Below are 18,907 nucleotides of genomic sequence, written 5' to 3' on the forward strand. Positions count from 1 at the left end.
TCCTCCCTATTACCATCAGAAAAGGCCTCCCTCTTGGCATTCAGGATGTCTTTGATGTCCTTTAAGACGGTGTAGTCCCTCATTCATCCAGGAGTGTTCTATCATAGAAAAGGTTTCAGTCGTAGTCATCTGGACACTGTTTTCAGAATCAAGACGTTTTGGCTCCCATCCTGAAGTCATTCTCAATTGTGAAAAATGGACCGGGTACTCAGAAATTTAAGCTACTCTGTGTTACTTAAACTCTGCCCTCAGGAAGGAGTCTTCCTGAGTATCTGCTAATGACTCTGCCTAGTTTCACCTGAAACTGACCTATTTCTGATGACTACGACTGAAACCTTTTCTACGTTTGATGTCCTTTGTTACCCACGGTTTGTTATTTGGATAACAATGGACCACCTTAGTTGGGACATTGTAGTCCACACAGAAGTTAATGTAGCCAGTGATGCACTCAGTAAGTCCATCAATATACTCTCCATGAGGCCCATCTCCTCACTGTCCTTGTGGTCGCAGGCTACCTTTTAAACAGAGGCGGGGGGGGGGTCCTTAACGTTAGCATACAGCAGGTCCAGTGTCCTCTCCTATCTAGTAGGACAACTCACATACTGGGTGAAATTAGTCAGTGTTGTTGAAACACTGACATGGTTAGTGTACATGGTAATATTACACAAAACATAAAATAAATAAAAAATACTTTCATGTAGTGAAAGTGGTGTGTTCGTGACTGGTGGCGTGTGCGTGTTGCTGACACTTGTGATGGTCTAGTGCATTCAACCCTAACGCAGGGAGAAACAAAAGACACTATTCATAAGACAGACACCCTGACCTATCTCTCTCACACACACATGTTCATGTTGTTTTTGTCTAGCATTTATCTTCACATTGAACACTCAAGTTTTTTTTTGTTTGGTAAATACCAGAGCAAGAGCAATTTTACTCTGTGAGATAACCCACCAATCCTGGCAGTGTGCCAAGACAAATACCCTTCAGGTTAAAAGATAAAGCTGGCGGTATTCTAAATTTTTGTTATTGTCAACAAATTCCATGAAAAGACCCAAACAAACAACATGTCAGTCCGTCTCTCAGTACTGTCTCACTTCCTGTCTGTTGCTCTCAGCTCAGACCCCATTGGTTCTTACTGAAGACGTAAATCTTTAAAACAGCTCACAAATATATAGTTTCATGTTAAAAAAGGGGCAGTAATTCTCTGAAACAGCTGTTCACTGTAGTTTTTAACAAATGTTACTCAAACAGGAGGAAATAGTGCATTTGTTGGGGGCTATTTTCAGCGGCGGATTAGTCCACATTTGCTGCTCTAGTGAGTATTTGGGGCAGCAGGACGGTGTGTGTGGGATTGAGTGAAAATAAACTACAGTGTGTGTGTTCATGGTGATCAGTTTACTGTTGGTTTAAGTCTTTTCAGAGGATTTGTTGACAATAAGAAAAATCTAGAATATCACCAGACTTAGATTTAAAACTATGGCATTGGACTATATACTATCATGGTGTTATACACTTCATGTGTAGCGATTTCTTACATTAAAAAAAAGATTCTTCTAATATTACATGCACATGCTCCAGTTTAGAATTTAGCTATTTCATCTATGAACAGTTGTCTGCACTGTGCACCCTAACATCCTCTAATCCTAACCTCTACCTGTAAAGTAAGATTTAATTCATCCCTAAGGATTTGGGATATAATATAATGTATGTATACTGAACATATTATATATATATACACATATATACATATACACATATACACATACATATATATATATATATATATATATATATATACACAAAAAAAACTTTGTCCTTCACCCTCCGTGGGTGGTCTCATCCTTCGAGCTCGGGTCCTCTACCAGAGGCCTGGGAGCTTGAGGGTTCTGCGCAGTATCTTCGCTGTTCCCAGTACTGCACTCTTCTGGACCGAGATGTCTGGTGTTCTTCCAGGGATCTGCTGTAGCCACTCCTCCAGTTTGGGGGTCACTGCCCCGAGTGCCCCGATGACCACGGGCACCACTGTTGCCTTCACCTTCCAGGCCTTCTCCAGCTCTTCTCTGAGCCCTTGGTACTTCTCTAATTTCTCATGTTCCTTTTTCCTGATGTTGCCATCGCTTGGTATCGCCACGTCAACCACAACGGCTTTCCTCTGCTGTTTGTCAACCACCACGATGTCAGGCTGGTTCGCCATCACCATTCTGTCAGTCTGGATCTGGAAGTCCCACAGGATCTTGGCTCGGTCATTCTCTACCACCTTTGGAGGTGTTTCCCACTTTGACCTCGGGGTTTCCAGTCCATACTCAGTGCAGATGTTCCTGTACACTATGCCAGCTACTTGGTTATGGCGCTCCATGTATGCTTTTCCTGCCAGCATCTTACACCCTGCAGTTATGTGCTGGATTGTCTCAGGGGCCTCTTTGCACAGCCTACACCTTGGGTCTTGTGTGGTGTGGTAGATCTGGGCCTCTCTTGCTCTGGTGCTCAGGGCCTGCTCCTGTGCAGCCATGATGAGTGCCTCTGTGCTGTCCTTCAATCCAGCCCGCTCTAGCCATTGGTAGGACTTCTTGATATCAGCCACTTCAGTTATGTTCCGGTGGTACATCCCATGTAGGGGTTTGTCCTCCCATGATGGTCCCTCCTCCAGCACGTCTTCCTCTGTTCCCCATTGCCTGAGACATTCCCTGAGCACGTCATCTGTTGGGGCCATATCTTGGATGTACTTGTGGATCTTGGATGTTTCATCCTGGATAGTGGCTCTGACACTCACTAGCCCACGGCCGCCTTCCTTACGGCTAGCATACAGTCTCAGGGTGCTGGATTTGGGATGGAGCCCTCCATGCATGGTGAGGAGCTTTCGCGTCTTAACGTCTGTGGTCTGTATCTCTTCCTTTGGCCACCTTATTATTCCTGCAGGGTATCTGATCACTGGCAGGGTGTAGCTGTTTATTGCCTGGGCCTTGTTCTTGCCATTGAGCTGACTTCTTAGGACTTGCCTCACTCGTTGGAGGTATTTGGCCGTTGCCATCTTTCTTGTTGCCTCTTCGAGGTTGCCATTTGCCTGTGGTATTCCAAGGTACTTGTAACCATCCTCAATGTCTGCTATTGTTCCTTCTGGGAGTGAGACCCCTTCTGTGTGGACTACCTTCCCTCTCTTTGTCACCATTCGACTGCACTTCTCAAGCCCGAATGACATCCCAATGTCAGAGCTGTAGATCCTGGTAGTGTGGATCAGTGAGTCGATGTCCCGCTCGCTCTTAGCGTATAGCTTGATGTCATCCATGTAGAGGAGGTGACTGATGGTGGCCCCGTTCCTGAGTCGGTATCCATAGCCAGTCTTGTTGATTATTTGGCTGAGGGGGTTCAGTCCTATGCAGAACAGCAGTGGGGACAGAGCATCTCCTTGGTATATGCCACGTTTGATGGATACTTGTGCAAGTGGCTTGCCATTGGCCTGGACACAGGTTGGTGTGTCGGGCTCTGCAGTCTTGGGTCACTGTTCTGTCAACCAGGAGTTGGTGTTTGGCTCCTCTGGTTCCTCTGCCAATGCCCTTCTGTGCTGATGCCCTTCTGTGCTGATGCACATATGCATATATGTGTGTATATATATGTATATATGTATATATGTGTATATATGTATATATATGTGTATATATGTATATATATATGTATATATGTATATATATGCGTATATATGTATATATATATGTATATATGTATATATATGTATATATATGTGTATATATATGTATATATGTATATGTATATATATGTATGTATATATGTATGTATATATGTATATATATGTATGTATATATGTGTATATATATATATATGTATATATGTATATATGTATGTATATATGTATATATATATGTATATATATATATATGTATATATATATGTGTGTGTATATATATATATGAATATATATATGTGTGTATATATATGTATGTATATATATGTATATATATATGTGTATATGTATATATGTGTATATGTATATATGTATGTATATATGTATATATATATATATATATATATATATATATATGTATATGTATATGTATATATATACAGAGAGATTGGGTACGAAGCCCCAAGAGAAACCACGCTGAACGAGGCAGCGACTGACCTGAAAGATAAGATCATGGCGAGGATGAATGCAAGGCAACCCCGACGCCACTATCCAGGATGAAACATCCAAGATCCACAAGTACATCCAAGATAAGGCCCCAACAGGCAATGGGGAACAGAGGGAGAAGGGACCATCATGGGAGGACAAACGGACAAACCCCTACATGGGATGTACCACCGGAACATAACTGAAGTGGCTGATATCAAGAAATCCTATATATACACACACATTTAAGATATAGACTATCTATAGGTACAGTAAAATTAAAGAAACAAGAAAACCATATATACATGTGGAACAGGCAAGATACAAATTACAAATGACAGTCCAACACATGGATAAAAGAGAAATGAAAAGAAAATGCACAGAAATATTACTATGCAAAACTGTACAGAAAGGTGGAGTGGATATATATATACATATATGTATATGTATATATATGTGTATATATATATGTAAATGTATATATATGTGTATATATGTATATATATATGTATATATATGTGTATATGTATATGTATATATATGTATACATATGTATATGTATATATATGTGTATATATATGTATATATGTATATATATGTATATATATGTATATGTATATATATGTGTATATATATGTATATGTATATATATGTGTATATATGTATATATATATATATGTATATATATGTGTATATGTATATGTATATATATATGTATACATATGTATATGTATATATATGTGTATATATATGTATATATATGTATATATATATGTGGATATATTCCACTTTCTGTCACAACGTGTTTCCTATGACTGACTTTCTAAGAACTATCACACTTTGATTTCATCTAATGTTACTGTATGACACTGTGCTATTTCTCCCTCTCAGGTGGTTTGGAGAAAGCTGGGTGATGCTGCCGGCTCCAAGCCTTCCATCCGACAGAAGCTTTCAGGCAACCAGTTTAAAGGGCATTTATAGTTGTCAGACACCAAGTGAAATCACAAGTGGTCCCAGCAAACCTAGTTTGGACTGGAAGCTTTTCTGCATGGGATTTGCTCTCTTGGCTATCAAACTACAACTACTCAGCCTGAACTAAACTGAGTCATAATGGATCAGCTCAGTCTAGCAGGACATAGTACTGAAATGCCAACACTGGAAGACTCTGGCAGTCACACCTTTGGTGCAGATGGACACACAACCAATCTCATAAAAGCCTGGATTTGGGTTTACCTTTTGCCATCTTGAAAGCAGAAAATCCAAATGTGAGAAATGTGACGGAAGCCTGGTTGGAGCTCAAACGCAAGCAGCAGTCACCATGGCTTAATGTGATAGGCTGAGACACCGGTCAGTCAAGCAAACACAACCAGAAAAGCTCACTTTAAGCCTTAATAGCTCCTAAATGGTTCAATAATTGTCAGAATTACCACCTAGACACACACATAAAAAGTGACACTTAATATTGGAAATATAACTGAGTTAGCTGGAGCTTTACATCAAAACTTTTATTTAATTTCTTGGAAATTCATGGACATGACATGACGATCGTGTCATTTACAGTGTGAACGCACAGTAACAATTCAAAAAAGTCAAAGCCCGGAACCACAGAAACTTTTTGCGATTTATCTTTTTCTTTTAATGCTTATATTTAAACAGCAGAATTACTCATGTATGCATGAAAACTGCTGGCTCTTGTTTCATACCTTCTGTACATAAATGTAGTCAAAGTCAGGACTAAAAACTAAGCAATGAAAATTCCTGTTTTGAGGAATGCCACAAAGACATACAGTGGTGTGAAAAAGTGTTTGCCCCCTTCCTGATTTCTTTAGTTTGTCACACTTAAATGTCTCAGATCATCAAACAAATTTAAATATTAGTCAAAGATAACTCAAGTAAACACAAAATACAGTTTTTAAATGACGGTTGTTATTAAGGGAAAACAAAATCCAAACCTACATGGCCCTGTGTGAAAAAGTGATAATAACAACCTTCATTTAAAAATTGCATTTTGTGTTTATTTGTGTTATCTTACTAATTTAAATTTGTTTGATGACCTGAAACATTTAAGTGTGACAAACATGCAAAAAAAAAAAGAAATCAGGAAGGGGGCAAACACTTTTTCACACCACTGTATGTACATGAGGACATAAAATGTTAATATTTCAGGCTTCTCTCTTCCTTAGGAACTGCTTTTACTTGAGACTATTATGAGATGCTCTAAGGGACACGCTTGGGAAACATGCTTGTGCTGTCTTAATCACAGTAAGATTAGAAGATTGCGGGGTGCCCTGGTAGCTCACCTGGTAGAGCGTGCGCCCCATGTACAAGGCTAAGTCCTTACTACAGCCCACGACTCTTTGCTGCATGTCATCCTCTTTTTCTCTCTCACATTTCCTGTCTCTCTTCAGCTGTTCAGCCTATCAAATAAAGGCAAAAAGCCCAAAAAATAATCTTTAAAAAAGCTTAAGCCTCCATCAAAACTGAATATCTCTCTAAGAACTCCAAAAACATAGTATTTACATGTTGTCTTTTGTTGGGTCCAAACTAGCCACCAATTCATCCAACAGTCATCTGGGGGTTTTTTTTCAGGGTAATTGTGCAAACCTGGCAACCCCACTATGAGGACAAGTGAGTGCGCCTTGCAGTCACTGCAACCCCTGAAATGACAATATCATGTCATTTTCTGTTTATACAATTTGAATACACAATATACAGTGTGTAAATAAGGCAGCTTAGAAGATGTTAGTAGGTGACTTGGTCCCCTTTTGATGAACAAGGGCAACGTTTTCTTTCTATCTTGGTGCTAAGCTACGCTAAATACAACAAGGAGCCACAGACATTAAATTGATGCAGTCTTCTTATCACACTATGAGTAAGACAAATAACTGCATTTCCCAAAATGTCTCAGTGTTCCTTTTCTAAAAACAGGATATTAAATAGCCCTAGCAAATCATTTTGCCTTGCTTAGTTTGTAAGTGTCTACAACAATGTTATCTTATGTTCGAATTACATAAAATGATAATAATATCCATTTTTATATTTTGCAATTTCAAGCAAACTTTGATCATTTCAGGTGACTTAGCACTACAATTATAACTTTATTCCCACCATGACCATTTTGAGTGGACATGAAAAAAGATAAGGACTACAAACTATCAAATTAGCTAACCTCTTAGCTAAAATACCTAGTTACCAGAAGCTAGCTTGGACTTTTGGAGTTTTGGATATTTGAGTTCTACCTACTTAGATCATAGTTAGGTCTCTTAACAGCTAGTATACACTATTGTCTCAATTTAACAGACACTCTTCAGATTGAAATTTTACATGTTTCAGGATAATGTTTCTATATACTGTACACTCGTGTTTTACAATTTATGTAGGAGTCATAAATTAAGTTAAATGCTGCATACTTTCTTTTTGTTTATTCTCACATTTGTTCTAAATGATTTTGATATACAAAGATAGTGGAATTTCCTATGAAATTCTTTGAGTTCAACACATTGGTAAAGATGTTATGTGTGCACCATGTGCTGTCTTTCTCTTAAAAATGGTTATGCCGTCTTTATGTCCTATTTTACTGGATAAGAAAGTGTGTGCATTTATTGAATGCGTGGTTAAAAATTCTGAATGTAGCCGGTGACTTGTGTTTGGTAATGAACCCAAGTTATATGTGGTCGCCTAAACTAGCAGCCACTTGTACAATATGAACAGTAATCATTTGAAAGAGTAAACAAATGTTTTATATCAGGCTATTTCTATAGAAGATATTTCTGTTTAAATTGACAGTTGTTTTATTTTCAGGTCCAGAGAAAATACATCAGTAGAATGCTTACAAATGTGCAAAGTGACCTTTGTTGAAAACCCTTACTCCATTATACACAAAACTGCTGACTTTTTTTATTTCTTAAGAGCACAAAGTTATGTTTTACAAATATGTTGAAAAACACAAAATAATTTCTTATAGAGACATTCAGATGCACTGCTTATTCTGTCATTGACCTAGTGATGAAATATTCCTCTGTGAAAGTGCATTTTAGAGAAAGACAAGTGCTATTTATAAATACATATTTCCAATAGGTTACCATGGAGTAGCATGCCTTTATATTTTTGAATAAGCTGTATGTAGCTGAAAATTTATTTTAGTAGTATATGATTATGATATGAAAAAATTAAAAAGCCACTTTTAGATGCTTTTGAAATAAAATTTAATAAAAAAGTATACTTTCTTTCTAAATCTGTGTTGTTGACTTTGTGTTATTTAATGCAGAGAATTTGTGAAAAGGTCAAAGCTTGATGGTAAACATGAATTATTCAGACCCAGTTGGTTGCAATATCCCTAAGGACGGAATCCAAAAAAGCTCTCTCCTCACACATTTACTTGATTCCACCTTAAAATGACTGATGGTTACTAGAATGTGATTTGTTTCATAACTTTTCCACATTAACTACAACAAAAGAGCATCAGGAGAGTTCAGCTATAATCAATTAGAGATTATTTGGAAATGTCTGCTCTGTGGATGTTTGTGGACTAAGTGCATGTAAAAGGTAAATGTAGTTTAGTTTATATTAGACTATACTGCCTCCTAGTGGCACAAATATAACTGAATCCCAGTTCCATACTACAGTACATAGTAATTCTAACAAGGTTGAGGGTTGTGTGCGGTTGTGTGAGCATTAATCTGGGGAAGGTTTTTTGCAGCATTATCAATGCCCGGATGCTGGCCTTGCATATGGAACACAATATCCTGAATAAAAGGTAAATTGGCTTTTTACCAAATCACCACACTACTGACCACGTTTACACTCTACACACTAATTAATCATCACGTACACCAAAAAAACAAGGGTCAAATCTTTACATGTTTTATTGACTTTAAAAAGGCTTTTGATTCTATTTGGGAAAAGGGATTATTTTATAAAATTCTCCAAATCGGTGTAGGGGGTAAACTTTATGACACAATTAAGTCAATGTATGTGCATAAGTATATGTATGTCAGCAATAAATGTGGAACAAAAATTGGCAACAAAACTACAAATCTCTTCATTCAAGGGAGAGGTGTCTTTCAGGGCAACAGCTTGTCTCCAGTTCTATTTAACATCTACATTAATGACCTAGCAGTGTGGTCGGAGTAGCCCTGTCTGCTAGAAATTGTGTTTATATACAACAAATTTGCAACAGCAAATTCATTTTGAGGGAAACATAATGCCAACTGAATTACGTTTTCTATGAACAATAACACAGTTGCCAAATGCAAGTTCACTGCTGGGTTTCTGTATGATAAAGGGACAATTATTGTGTCTTGCCGTGGCATTTAGGATTCTCTTATACCTTGTTTTGTGTGCCTTTCTTTCTTTCTTTCTTTCTTTCTTTCTCCTCTTTTACTAAGCCACACACACACACTTACACACTTCACGAACATCCACAAACACATACATCTCAAACAACCCAGATAGAGTGGTAGCCTAGCTACAATCCACGGCATCTTGAGGACAAATAGCATGCGTCCTCCATTTTGGTTCTTACCCCTTTGTTTGAGTTTTGTGGGCCTGCCCACCTTTTTGGATCCTCCTGCAGTCCAGCCTGCTCTGCCTTCCATCTTTCCTGCAGTCCAGCCTGTTCCACCTTCCATCCAGTCTGCAGTTTAGCCTGCTTAGTCCTCCATCCAGTCTGCAGTCCATCCTGCAGTCCAGCATGCTCAGCCTTCCATCCAGCCTGCAGTCCAGCCTGCTCAGCCCACCATCCAATTCAATTCAATTCAATTCAGTTTTAATTATATAGTGCCAATTCATAACAGAAGTTATCTCACTGCAGTTTTCCTATAGAGCAGGTCAGGACCATACTCTTTATTATATTATTTACAGAGACCCAACAAATCCCACTACGAGCAAGCAATTGGTGACAGTGGCAAGGAAAAACTTCCTTTTAACAGGCAGAAACCTTGGCCAGAACTAGACTCAATGGTGGAGAGAGAGAGAGAAAAAGAAGGGGGGTGGGGGAGAGGGAAGCACAATGCAAATTCCACCTAGAATTTTTAAATAGTAATAATGTAATGGTAGTGGTAATATTAATATTAATAAATTAATAATAATAGGAAGGATAGTTATAGGAATAATAATGACAATAGTAATAATAGTAACAGGAACACAGGCGCAGCAGGTGGCCCACAACCAAAGATCCAGTCTCTGCAGCTCCAGAGGTAGAAGTACCTGCTGAAAGCAACAGAAGGAGAGAGGAGAGAAACGAGAAAGCACAAAACTACTGGAGAGAGAAGAAGTCAAGTTAGCAACATGCATTAATGGATAAAAATGCATACAGATGGGGAGGACGAGAGAGGTGGATCATGGGAAGTCTCCCGGCAGAAGCATAACTAAGGGATGGTTCAGGACTTACCTGAGCCAGCCCTAACTATAAGCTTTATCAAAGAGGAAAGTCTTTAGCCTACTCTTAAATGTGGAGATGGTGTCTACCTCCCGAAGCCAAACTGGGATCTGATTCCACAGGAGAGGAGCTTAATAACTGAAGGTTCTGGCTCCCATTCTACTTTTGGAGACTCTAGGAACCACAAGTAACCCTGCATTCTGGGAGTGCAGTGTTCTAGTTGGGTAATAAGGTATTATGAGATCTTTAAGATATGATGGTGCCTGACCATTAAGAGCTTTGTAGGTGAGGAGAAGGATTTTAAATTCTATTCTGTATTTTACAGAGAGCCAGTGCAGAGAAGCTAATATTGGAGAAATGTGATCTCTTTTCCTAGTTCTTGTCATTGCAAATGCCGCAGCATTCTGGATCAACTGGAGAGTCTTAAGGGACTTATTCGGGCAGCCTGATAATAAGGAATTGCAGTAGTCCAGCCTAGAAGTAACAAATGCATGGACTAGTTTTTCTGCATCGTTTTGAGACAGGATGTGCCTGATTTTTGCAATGTTATGTAGGTGAAAAAAGGCAGTCCATGAAGTTTGTTCCATGTGGGAGTTAAAGGATAAATCCTGATCAAAGATAACTCTGAGGTTCCTTATGGTGGTGCTGGAGGCCAGGGCAATGCCAACTAGAGTAACCATATCTTTAGATAATGTGTCTCGAAGGTGTTTGGGGCCAAGTGCAATAACTTTTTTACAGTGTTGGCAGCGTTTTTCATCAGAAAATTGCAGGTCATCCAGGTTTTTATGCCCTTAAGGCATGCTTGAAGTTTAGCTAACTGATTAGTTTCATCTGGCTTGATTGATAGATATAACTGTGTATCATCCGCATAACAATGAAAGTTTATGGAGTGTTTCCTAATAATATTGCCTAGTCTCTATAATAGGATGTGATGGTCAATGGTGTCGAATGCATCACTAAGATCTAACAAGACGAGTACAGAGACAAGTCCATTGTCTAATGCAATTGGTAGGTCATTTGTAATTTTCACCAGTGCTGTCTCTGTGCTATGATGCACTCTAAATCCTGACTGAAAATCCTCAAATAAACTATTGTTATTTAGAAATCCAGCCTGCAGTCCAGTCTGCTCAGATTTCCATATAGCCTGCAGTCCATCCTGCAGTCCAGCCTTCTCAGCCTTCCATATAGCCTGCAGTCCAGCCTGCTCAGCCTTCCATCCAGCTTGCAGTCCAACCTGCTCAGCCTTCCATCCAGCCTGCAGTCCAGCCTGCTCAGCCTTCCATCCTGCCTGCAGCCCAGCCTGCTCAACCTTCCATCCAGCCTGCAGTCCAACCTGCTCAGCCTTCCATCCAGCCTGCAGTCCAGTCTACTTGGCCCATTCAGCCTGCAGTCCAGCCTGCTCAGCCTTCCATCCTGCCTGCAGTCCAGCCTGCTCAACCTTCCATCCAACCTGCAGTCCAGCCTGATCAGCCCTCCATCTAGCCTGCACTCCATCCTGCAGTCCAGCCTGGTCAGCCTGCCATGCAGTCTGCAGTCCAGCCTGCTAGGCCCGGCCCTCCATCCATCCTTCAGACCATCCTGCAGTCCAGCCTGCTTGGCCCTCCATCCATCCTGCAGACCAGCCTGCTCAGCTTGCAGTCCATCCTACAGTCCAGCCTGATCAGCCCTCCATCTAGCCTGCAGTCCAGCCTGCAGTCCAACCTGCTCAGCCTTCCATCTAGCCTGCAGTCCAGCCTGCTCAGCCTTCCATCCAGCTTGCAGTCCAACCTGCTCAGCCTTCCATCCAGCCTGCAGTCCAGCCTGCTCAGCCTTCCATCCTGCCTGCAGCCCAGCCTGCTCAACCTTCCATCCAGCCTGCAGTCCAACCTGCTCAGCCTTCCATCCGGCCTGCAGTCCAGTCTACTTGGCCCATTCAGCCTGCAGTCCAGCCTGCTCAGCCTTCCATCCTGCCTGCAGTCCAGCCTGCTCAACCTTCCATCCAACCTGCAGTCCAGCCTGATCAGCCCTCCATCTAGCCTGCACTCCATCCTGCAGTCCAGCCTGGTCAGCCTGCCATGCAGTCTGCAGTCCAGCCTGCTAGGCCCGGCCCTCCATCCATCCTTCAGACCATCCTGCAGTCCAGCCTGCTTGGCCCTCCATCCATCCTGCAGTCCAGCCTGCTCAGCTTGCAGTCCATCCTACAGTCCAGCCTGATCAGCCCTCCATCTAGCCTGCAGTCCAGCCTGCAGTCCAACCTGCTCAGCCTTCCATCCAGCCTGCAGTCCAGTCTACTTGGCCCTCCATTCAGCCTGCAGTCCAGTATGCTCAGCCTTCCATCCTGCCTGCAGTCCAGCCTGCTCAACCTTCCATCCAGCCTGCAGTCCAGCCTGATCAGCACTCCATCTAGCCTGCACTCCATCCTGCAGTCCAGCCTGCTCAGCCTGCCATGCAGTCTGCAGTCCAGCTTGCTCGGCTCGGCCCGGCCCTCCATCCATCCTTCAGACCATCCTGCAGTCCAGCCTGCTTGGCCCTCCATCCAGCCTGCAGTCCAGCCTGCAGTCCAGCCTGATCAGTCCTCTATCCAGCCTGCAGTCCATCCTGCAGTCCAGCATGCTCAGCCTTCCATCAAGTCTTCCATCTATCCTGCAGTCCAATCTACTCAGCCTTCAATCCATCCTGCAGTCCATCCTGCTCGGACCTCCATCCAGCCTTCCATCCATCCTGCAGTCCATCCTGCTCGGTCCTCCATCCAGCCTTCCATTCATCCTGCAGTCCAGCCTGCTTGCCCCAATTCAATTCAATTTTATTTGTATAGCACCAATTCATAACAGAAGTTATCTAATTGCACTTTTCCTATAGAGCAGGTCTAGACTGTACTCTTCCCCACCGTCTAGCCTGCTGTACAGCCTGAATCCCCACCTGGTGTCTCAGGTGTCCGTGCGCAGGTGCTTTGTTTGAGATGTCTTTGTTATGACAACTTGACATTAAACAAGAAAACATAACCTGTCATAAACATGCTATAGCAGGCCTAATTATCAAACTTAAAGAAACTATTCAGCTTTACATGTTAACATTACATTATACCATTATATGTGCTTGGTTTTGACGAAATTCTAATTGTTTCATGAATAATTCCCTTTACCTCAAGTAAAGTGGAACCATTTGAACTTGTCATAAAGATGTCAGTAAGTTTTATTATACTATCAAATGCTTTTATAACAGTGTCATGAATAATTCCTTTGAACTCAAGTAAAGTGGAACCATTTGGACATGTCATAAAGATGTCAGTAATGTTATGAGGGCAGTTTGACGACAGAGTACAGTACCAAGGTGATTTATGGAGTTTCCTGATGGACAGATAGCTTTACTTGTTGCTAAAGTAATGTTAGCTAACCTAACCACATTGGTGGTGGTTGAGGTAAGTTTCCCCCTTTACTGTGAAGCATTTTGGATGCAGCATGGATGTGTAAAGAGAACAGAGCAAAACAGCGGAGCAAAACGGCTAGCAGAGTGCTATTTTATTCCGCATATTTACGTGTTTCCTGTAAAAACAGGAAGCTAGAGAGGGACTTGTCACAGATATTGATTGGCGTTTAGCCAATAGTGCTGAATGTGCTTCCCCCCCGCCATGCAGCTAGCGTCAGCATCTAGCTTCCAGTGAACACAGCCCCACATTGAGTGCGAGCCTCAATGGGGCTTTACTGGCATGAGAAACAGACGTTGACATTGCCAGTGTGAAGTGTGAAATAAAAATATGTACATAAACAGAAGAATTGTGCTATTAAAAATATATATGTATATACAGATAAGTAAAATAAGATAAAACAATAATAAAAAATTTAGACTTGCAGTTAAAAAATACAAATACAAATAAGAGATGAGAACTATATAAAATAAAAAATGTTTGTGTGTGTGTGTGTGTAGGTCATTCACTGTCCCTCAGGTTGTGGCATGTTGATACATATTGGGCACCAAGATCTGCCCTGTCTCCTTCTCCTAGGAGTATTTTTAATTTTGAGAGGTCATTTAGCTCTTTGAAATCTGAGATTACAGAGTTGAACTTGTTAAAGTAAATGTTCCTTATTTCATTGAATGTTTTACATTGTAGGAGGCATCTCTGTCTCACCCTCACCTGTCCTTTGGAGCTAAATTTCAGCAAAATTAGGCTTCATCTGTGTGCTCCCAGTGCCGTATGTCAACTGTGTCTTAGAGTTTTTCACAATTGTTAACACACTAAGATTGGAACTTGAAGTGCAATCATTTAAATGTGAAACTCATGTACCAAATCCTTAAACCAAGTCTGCAAAATTGCAAGCACAATTTCTGCTTTACACTCGGTTTTCAATTCAATGCAAAACACTACACACAGTTCTCTACATTAGGCATAATATTCAAAATTAAAATCCAGTGTTCCCTTGGAAAGAAACGGCAATCACAGTGCCAAGCTTTATTTACCAATTGGCAACACCAACTCCTCTCAGGTGTAAACACTAGTTGCTTAATTGTTCATAAATCAGAGCTTTAGCACTATAAAAAAGGCCAAAGATAAGCTCTCCTGTTTTGGAGGAAAATGGAGATCAATGGTGAAGCGAGAGCTAGAGATCAAGGAGTGAGAGAAAGAGGAGGAAGAGGACGAGGAAGGACAGTTGTCTCAGATGAGATCAGGGCCACATTGGTTGACCATGTGCTCAACTATGGATTGAGTATGAAGGAGGCTGGCAGAGAGTTCAGCCCAACCAGAGTTGCTACATGGTTGCATCTATCATCCGTACATTCAGAAATCTACACTATGCTACTGCTCTTTATGTACGTATACTGTAGTATACTGCAGTCTGACATATCAGTAGGCCTATGTTACTCAGTGATTGTTGGCCAGTGTTACAGTAATGTCATTTCATATTGAAAAAACAGAAATTATTTTAGCTTACTGTAACCAGTTATATCATATTTTTGGATCTTCTGCAGAACTGAGAGACAACCAGAACAGGGACTGCTAATGTGAACATGGTGGTGACAAACAATACCATTAGACTACGAGAAATCCAGAACTACATAATTACAGACAACACAATATTCAATAACATTTTCCAGGTGGGCTTGTCTACATTGGACCATGTATTACAGTGCAACCAAATCCAGATGCTTCTCTGCACTTCCAGAGCAGTTACCAAACCAAAATGCATTAGTGACAGTTTCTGCCCCCCGACCACTTAAATTAATAAAATCAAAGGTTAACAGAAAAGGAGTTATACATAAAAACCTTAACAAAAACAATGAAATAGCACAACAAAATAGGAGAATTAAATGTGGAGTCTTAAACATCGGATCTCTGTCATCTAAAGCTGTACAAGTGAATGATTTAATATCAGAGTATCATATTGACTTATTTTGTCTTACTGAAACCTGGCTGGGTCATGAAGAATATGTTAGCCTAAATGAATCCACTCCGCCCAGTTATAATAATACTCACATTCCTCGAGGCACCAGCACCGAACCTGGAAAACACGACAGCCAATTCTATTTGTTATAGTGTACTGCGCTCCTGGTCCTTATTCTGAATTTTTATCTGCATTCTCAGAGTTTTTACCAAGTTTAGTCCTGAAAACAGATACAGTAATTATTGTAGGTGATTTCAATATTCATGTGGATGTTGAAAATGATAGCCTTAGTACTGTGTTTATCTCATTATTAGATTCAATTAGCTTTTGTTAGAGTGCACATAAACATAAAAATTTTTATCTGAAAGCATATCCTGATTTTACCTGAACTGGCTGTTTATTTTACTGTTTATTTTATTGCTTTTCTGTATTTCATGTGTTTTATTTCCTTATATTTCGTCATTCATTGTGTTATTTTATTTTTCTTGTTGTGAAGCACTTTGTACTTTGTTTTGATAAGTGCTCTATAAATAAAGTTATATTATTTATTATTATTATTGTAAAAATCAGGCACATCCTGCCTCAAAATGATGCCGAAAAACTAGTGCATGCATTTGTTACTTCTAGGTTGGACTACTGCAATTCCTTATTATCAGGCTGCCCGAATAAGTCCCTTAAGACTCACATGCACTGATAAGAACTAGGAAAAGAGATCATATTTCACCAATATTAGCTTCTCTGCACTGGCTTTCTGTAAAATCCAGAATAGAATTTAAAATCCTTCTCCTCACCTACAAAGCTCTTAATGGTCAGGCACCATCATATCTTAAAGATCTCATAATACCTGATTACCCGACTAGAACACTGCGCTCCCAGGATGCAGGGTTACTTGTGGCTCCTAGAGTCTCCAAAAGTAGAATGGGAGCCAGAGCCTTCAGTTATCAAGCTCCTCTCCTATGGAATCAGATCCCAGTTTGGGTTCGGGAGGCAAACACCATCTCCACATTTAAGAGTAGGCTAAAGACTTTCCTCTTTGATAAAGCTTATAGTTAGGGCTGACATGGGTGAGTCCTGAACCACCCCTTAGTTATGCTGCTATAGGCCTAGACTGCCGGGAGACTTCCCATGATGCACCTCTTTCCTCTCTCCTTCTCTCCATCTGTATGTATTTTTATCCTATTACTGCATGTTACTAACTCAACATCTTCTCTGTCCCATAGTTTTGTGCTTTGTCGTTTCTCTTGTCTCTCCTTCTGTCGCTTTCAGCAGGTATTTCTGCCTCCAGAGCTGCAGAGACTGGATCTGTGGTTGTGGGCCACCTGCTGTGCCCGTGTTCCTGCTCGACAACTGCTACTACAGTTGTTGTTATTGGTTCTGTTACTGATGCTGACATTATTTTTCCTATAGCTGTCATTCCTATTAATTTATTAATATTAATGTTACCACTACCCTTACATTATTACTATTTAAAAATTTCTAGGTGGTATTTGCATTGGTAATTTCAGCCCCTCCCAATATGACCATCTTTGTTGATAGTGCTGCAGGCTCACTGCGAACGACACTTAATTCTATTGCCCCTCTAAAAAAGAAGATAATAAAACAAAGAAGGTTAGCTCCATGGTATAACACCCAAACCCGCAAATGGCAAACATTGCGAATACTTGAAAGGAAATGGTGTTCCAATAACCGGGAAGAATCTCGTTTACTCTGGCAAGATAGTCTTAACACATATAGGAAAGCCCTTCGTAATGCCAGGGCTCTCATCATTAATAGAGGAAAATAAAAACAACCCCAGGTCTCTTTCCAGCACTGTATCTAGGCTGACAGAGAATCACAGCTCTATTGAACCATGTATTCCTATAGCCCTCAGTAGTTCCGACTTCATGAGCTTCTTTAATGATAAAATTTTAACTAATTAGAGAAAAAATTCATCACGTCCTGAACTCAACCGGTACGATTTATCTTCAAACACAGGAACTGTAAAACCTGATATATATTTTGACTGCTTTTCTCCTTTCGACCTTCTTTGACTAACTTCGATGATTAATTCCTCTAAGCCATCAACCTGTCTCTTAGACGCCATTCCAACTAGGCTGCTTAGAGACGTTTTACCCTTAGTTAGCACTTCTTTACTGGATATCATCAATCTATCTTTATTAACAGGCTATATATCACAGTCCTTTAAAGTAACTGTAATTAAACCTCTTCTTAAAAAGCTCACTCTTGATCCTGGGGTTTCAGCCAACTATAGACCTAAATCTAACCTTCCCTTTCTTTCTAAGATCTTTGAGAAAGCAGTCGCCAATCAGTTGTGTGACTTTCTAAATAACAGTAGTTTATTTGAGGATTTTCAGTCAGGATTTAGAGTGCATCATAGCACAGAGACAGCACTGGTGACTGGTCATTACAAATGACCTTTTAATTACATCAGACAATGGACTTGTCTCTGTACTTGTCTTGTTAGATCTTGAGTTCGACACCATTGATCATCACATCCTATTACAGAGACTGGAACATTTAATTGGCATTAAAGGAACCGCACTAGGCTAGTTTAAATCCTATCTATCAGATCTATCTCAGTTTGGACATGTAAATCAAGAGTCCTTCGTGCACGCCAAAGTTAGTCACGGAGTTCCACAAGGTTCTGTGCTTGGACTGATTCGCTTCACCTTATATATGCTTCCTCTAGGCAATAATAATAGGAAACACTCCATAAACTTTAATTGTTATGCAAATGACACCCAGTTATATCTATTGATCAAGTCAGATGAAAATAACCAGTTAGCTAAACTTCAAGCATGCCTTAAGGACATAAAAACCTGGATGACCTGCAATTTTCTGATGTTAAACTCTGACAAAGTTATTGTACTTGGCCCCAAGCACCTCCGAGACACATTATTTAAAGATATAGTTACTCTAGATGGTATTGCTGTCATGGTTTGAGGGTTTATGTATAGTATTTCCTGTTTTGTTTTGAAATGCTCTTTTCCCCTCATGTGTCTGGTAGGAAGATGGACACAGCAGACACAGTTCTGATTAACTTTATGA

The 18,907-nt window shown here is 40.3% G+C and overlaps 2 protein-coding genes across 8 annotated transcripts in view; both read left to right on the forward strand.

Moving 5' to 3' along the window:
- ccdc85ca (coiled-coil domain containing 85C, a) overlaps positions 1–8,357 on the forward strand; it is a 50,105-nt gene extending 41,748 nt beyond the window's left edge. For 5 of the 7 annotated variants that reach the window (XM_044166203.1, XM_044166205.1, XM_044166204.1 and 2 more), the window contains one exon: positions 5,015–8,357. In XM_044166203.1, coding sequence (XP_044022138.1) covers positions 5,015–5,104 — 90 coding nt within the window. In that variant the 3' untranslated portion in view covers positions 5,105–8,357. The remainder of the gene's footprint in view (positions 1–5,014) is intronic. The other 2 variants (XM_044166207.1, XM_044166209.1) reach the window with 1 other exon arrangement.
- Positions 8,358–11,491: 3,134 nt separating this feature from the next.
- On the forward strand, positions 11,492–12,795 carry LOC122861720 (putative pectinesterase/pectinesterase inhibitor 28). The gene has a single exon (XM_044166534.1). The coding sequence runs from the start codon at positions 12,024–12,026 to the stop codon at positions 12,693–12,695; it is 672 nt and encodes a 223-aa protein (XP_044022469.1). The 5' UTR covers positions 11,492–12,023; the 3' UTR covers positions 12,696–12,795.
- The last annotated feature ends 6,112 nt before the right edge of the window (positions 12,796–18,907 follow it).

This window comes from Siniperca chuatsi, linkage group LG15, assembly GCF_020085105.1.
Source record: "Siniperca chuatsi isolate FFG_IHB_CAS linkage group LG15, ASM2008510v1, whole genome shotgun sequence".
Classification (NCBI taxonomy): Eukaryota; Metazoa; Chordata; class Actinopteri; order Centrarchiformes; family Sinipercidae; genus Siniperca; species Siniperca chuatsi.

Coding starts and splice junctions, on each gene's coding strand:
- LOC122861720 (XM_044166534.1), top strand. CDS start 12,024: ATGCAGTCTGCAGTCCAGCCTGCTAGGCCCGGCCCTCCATCCATCCTT.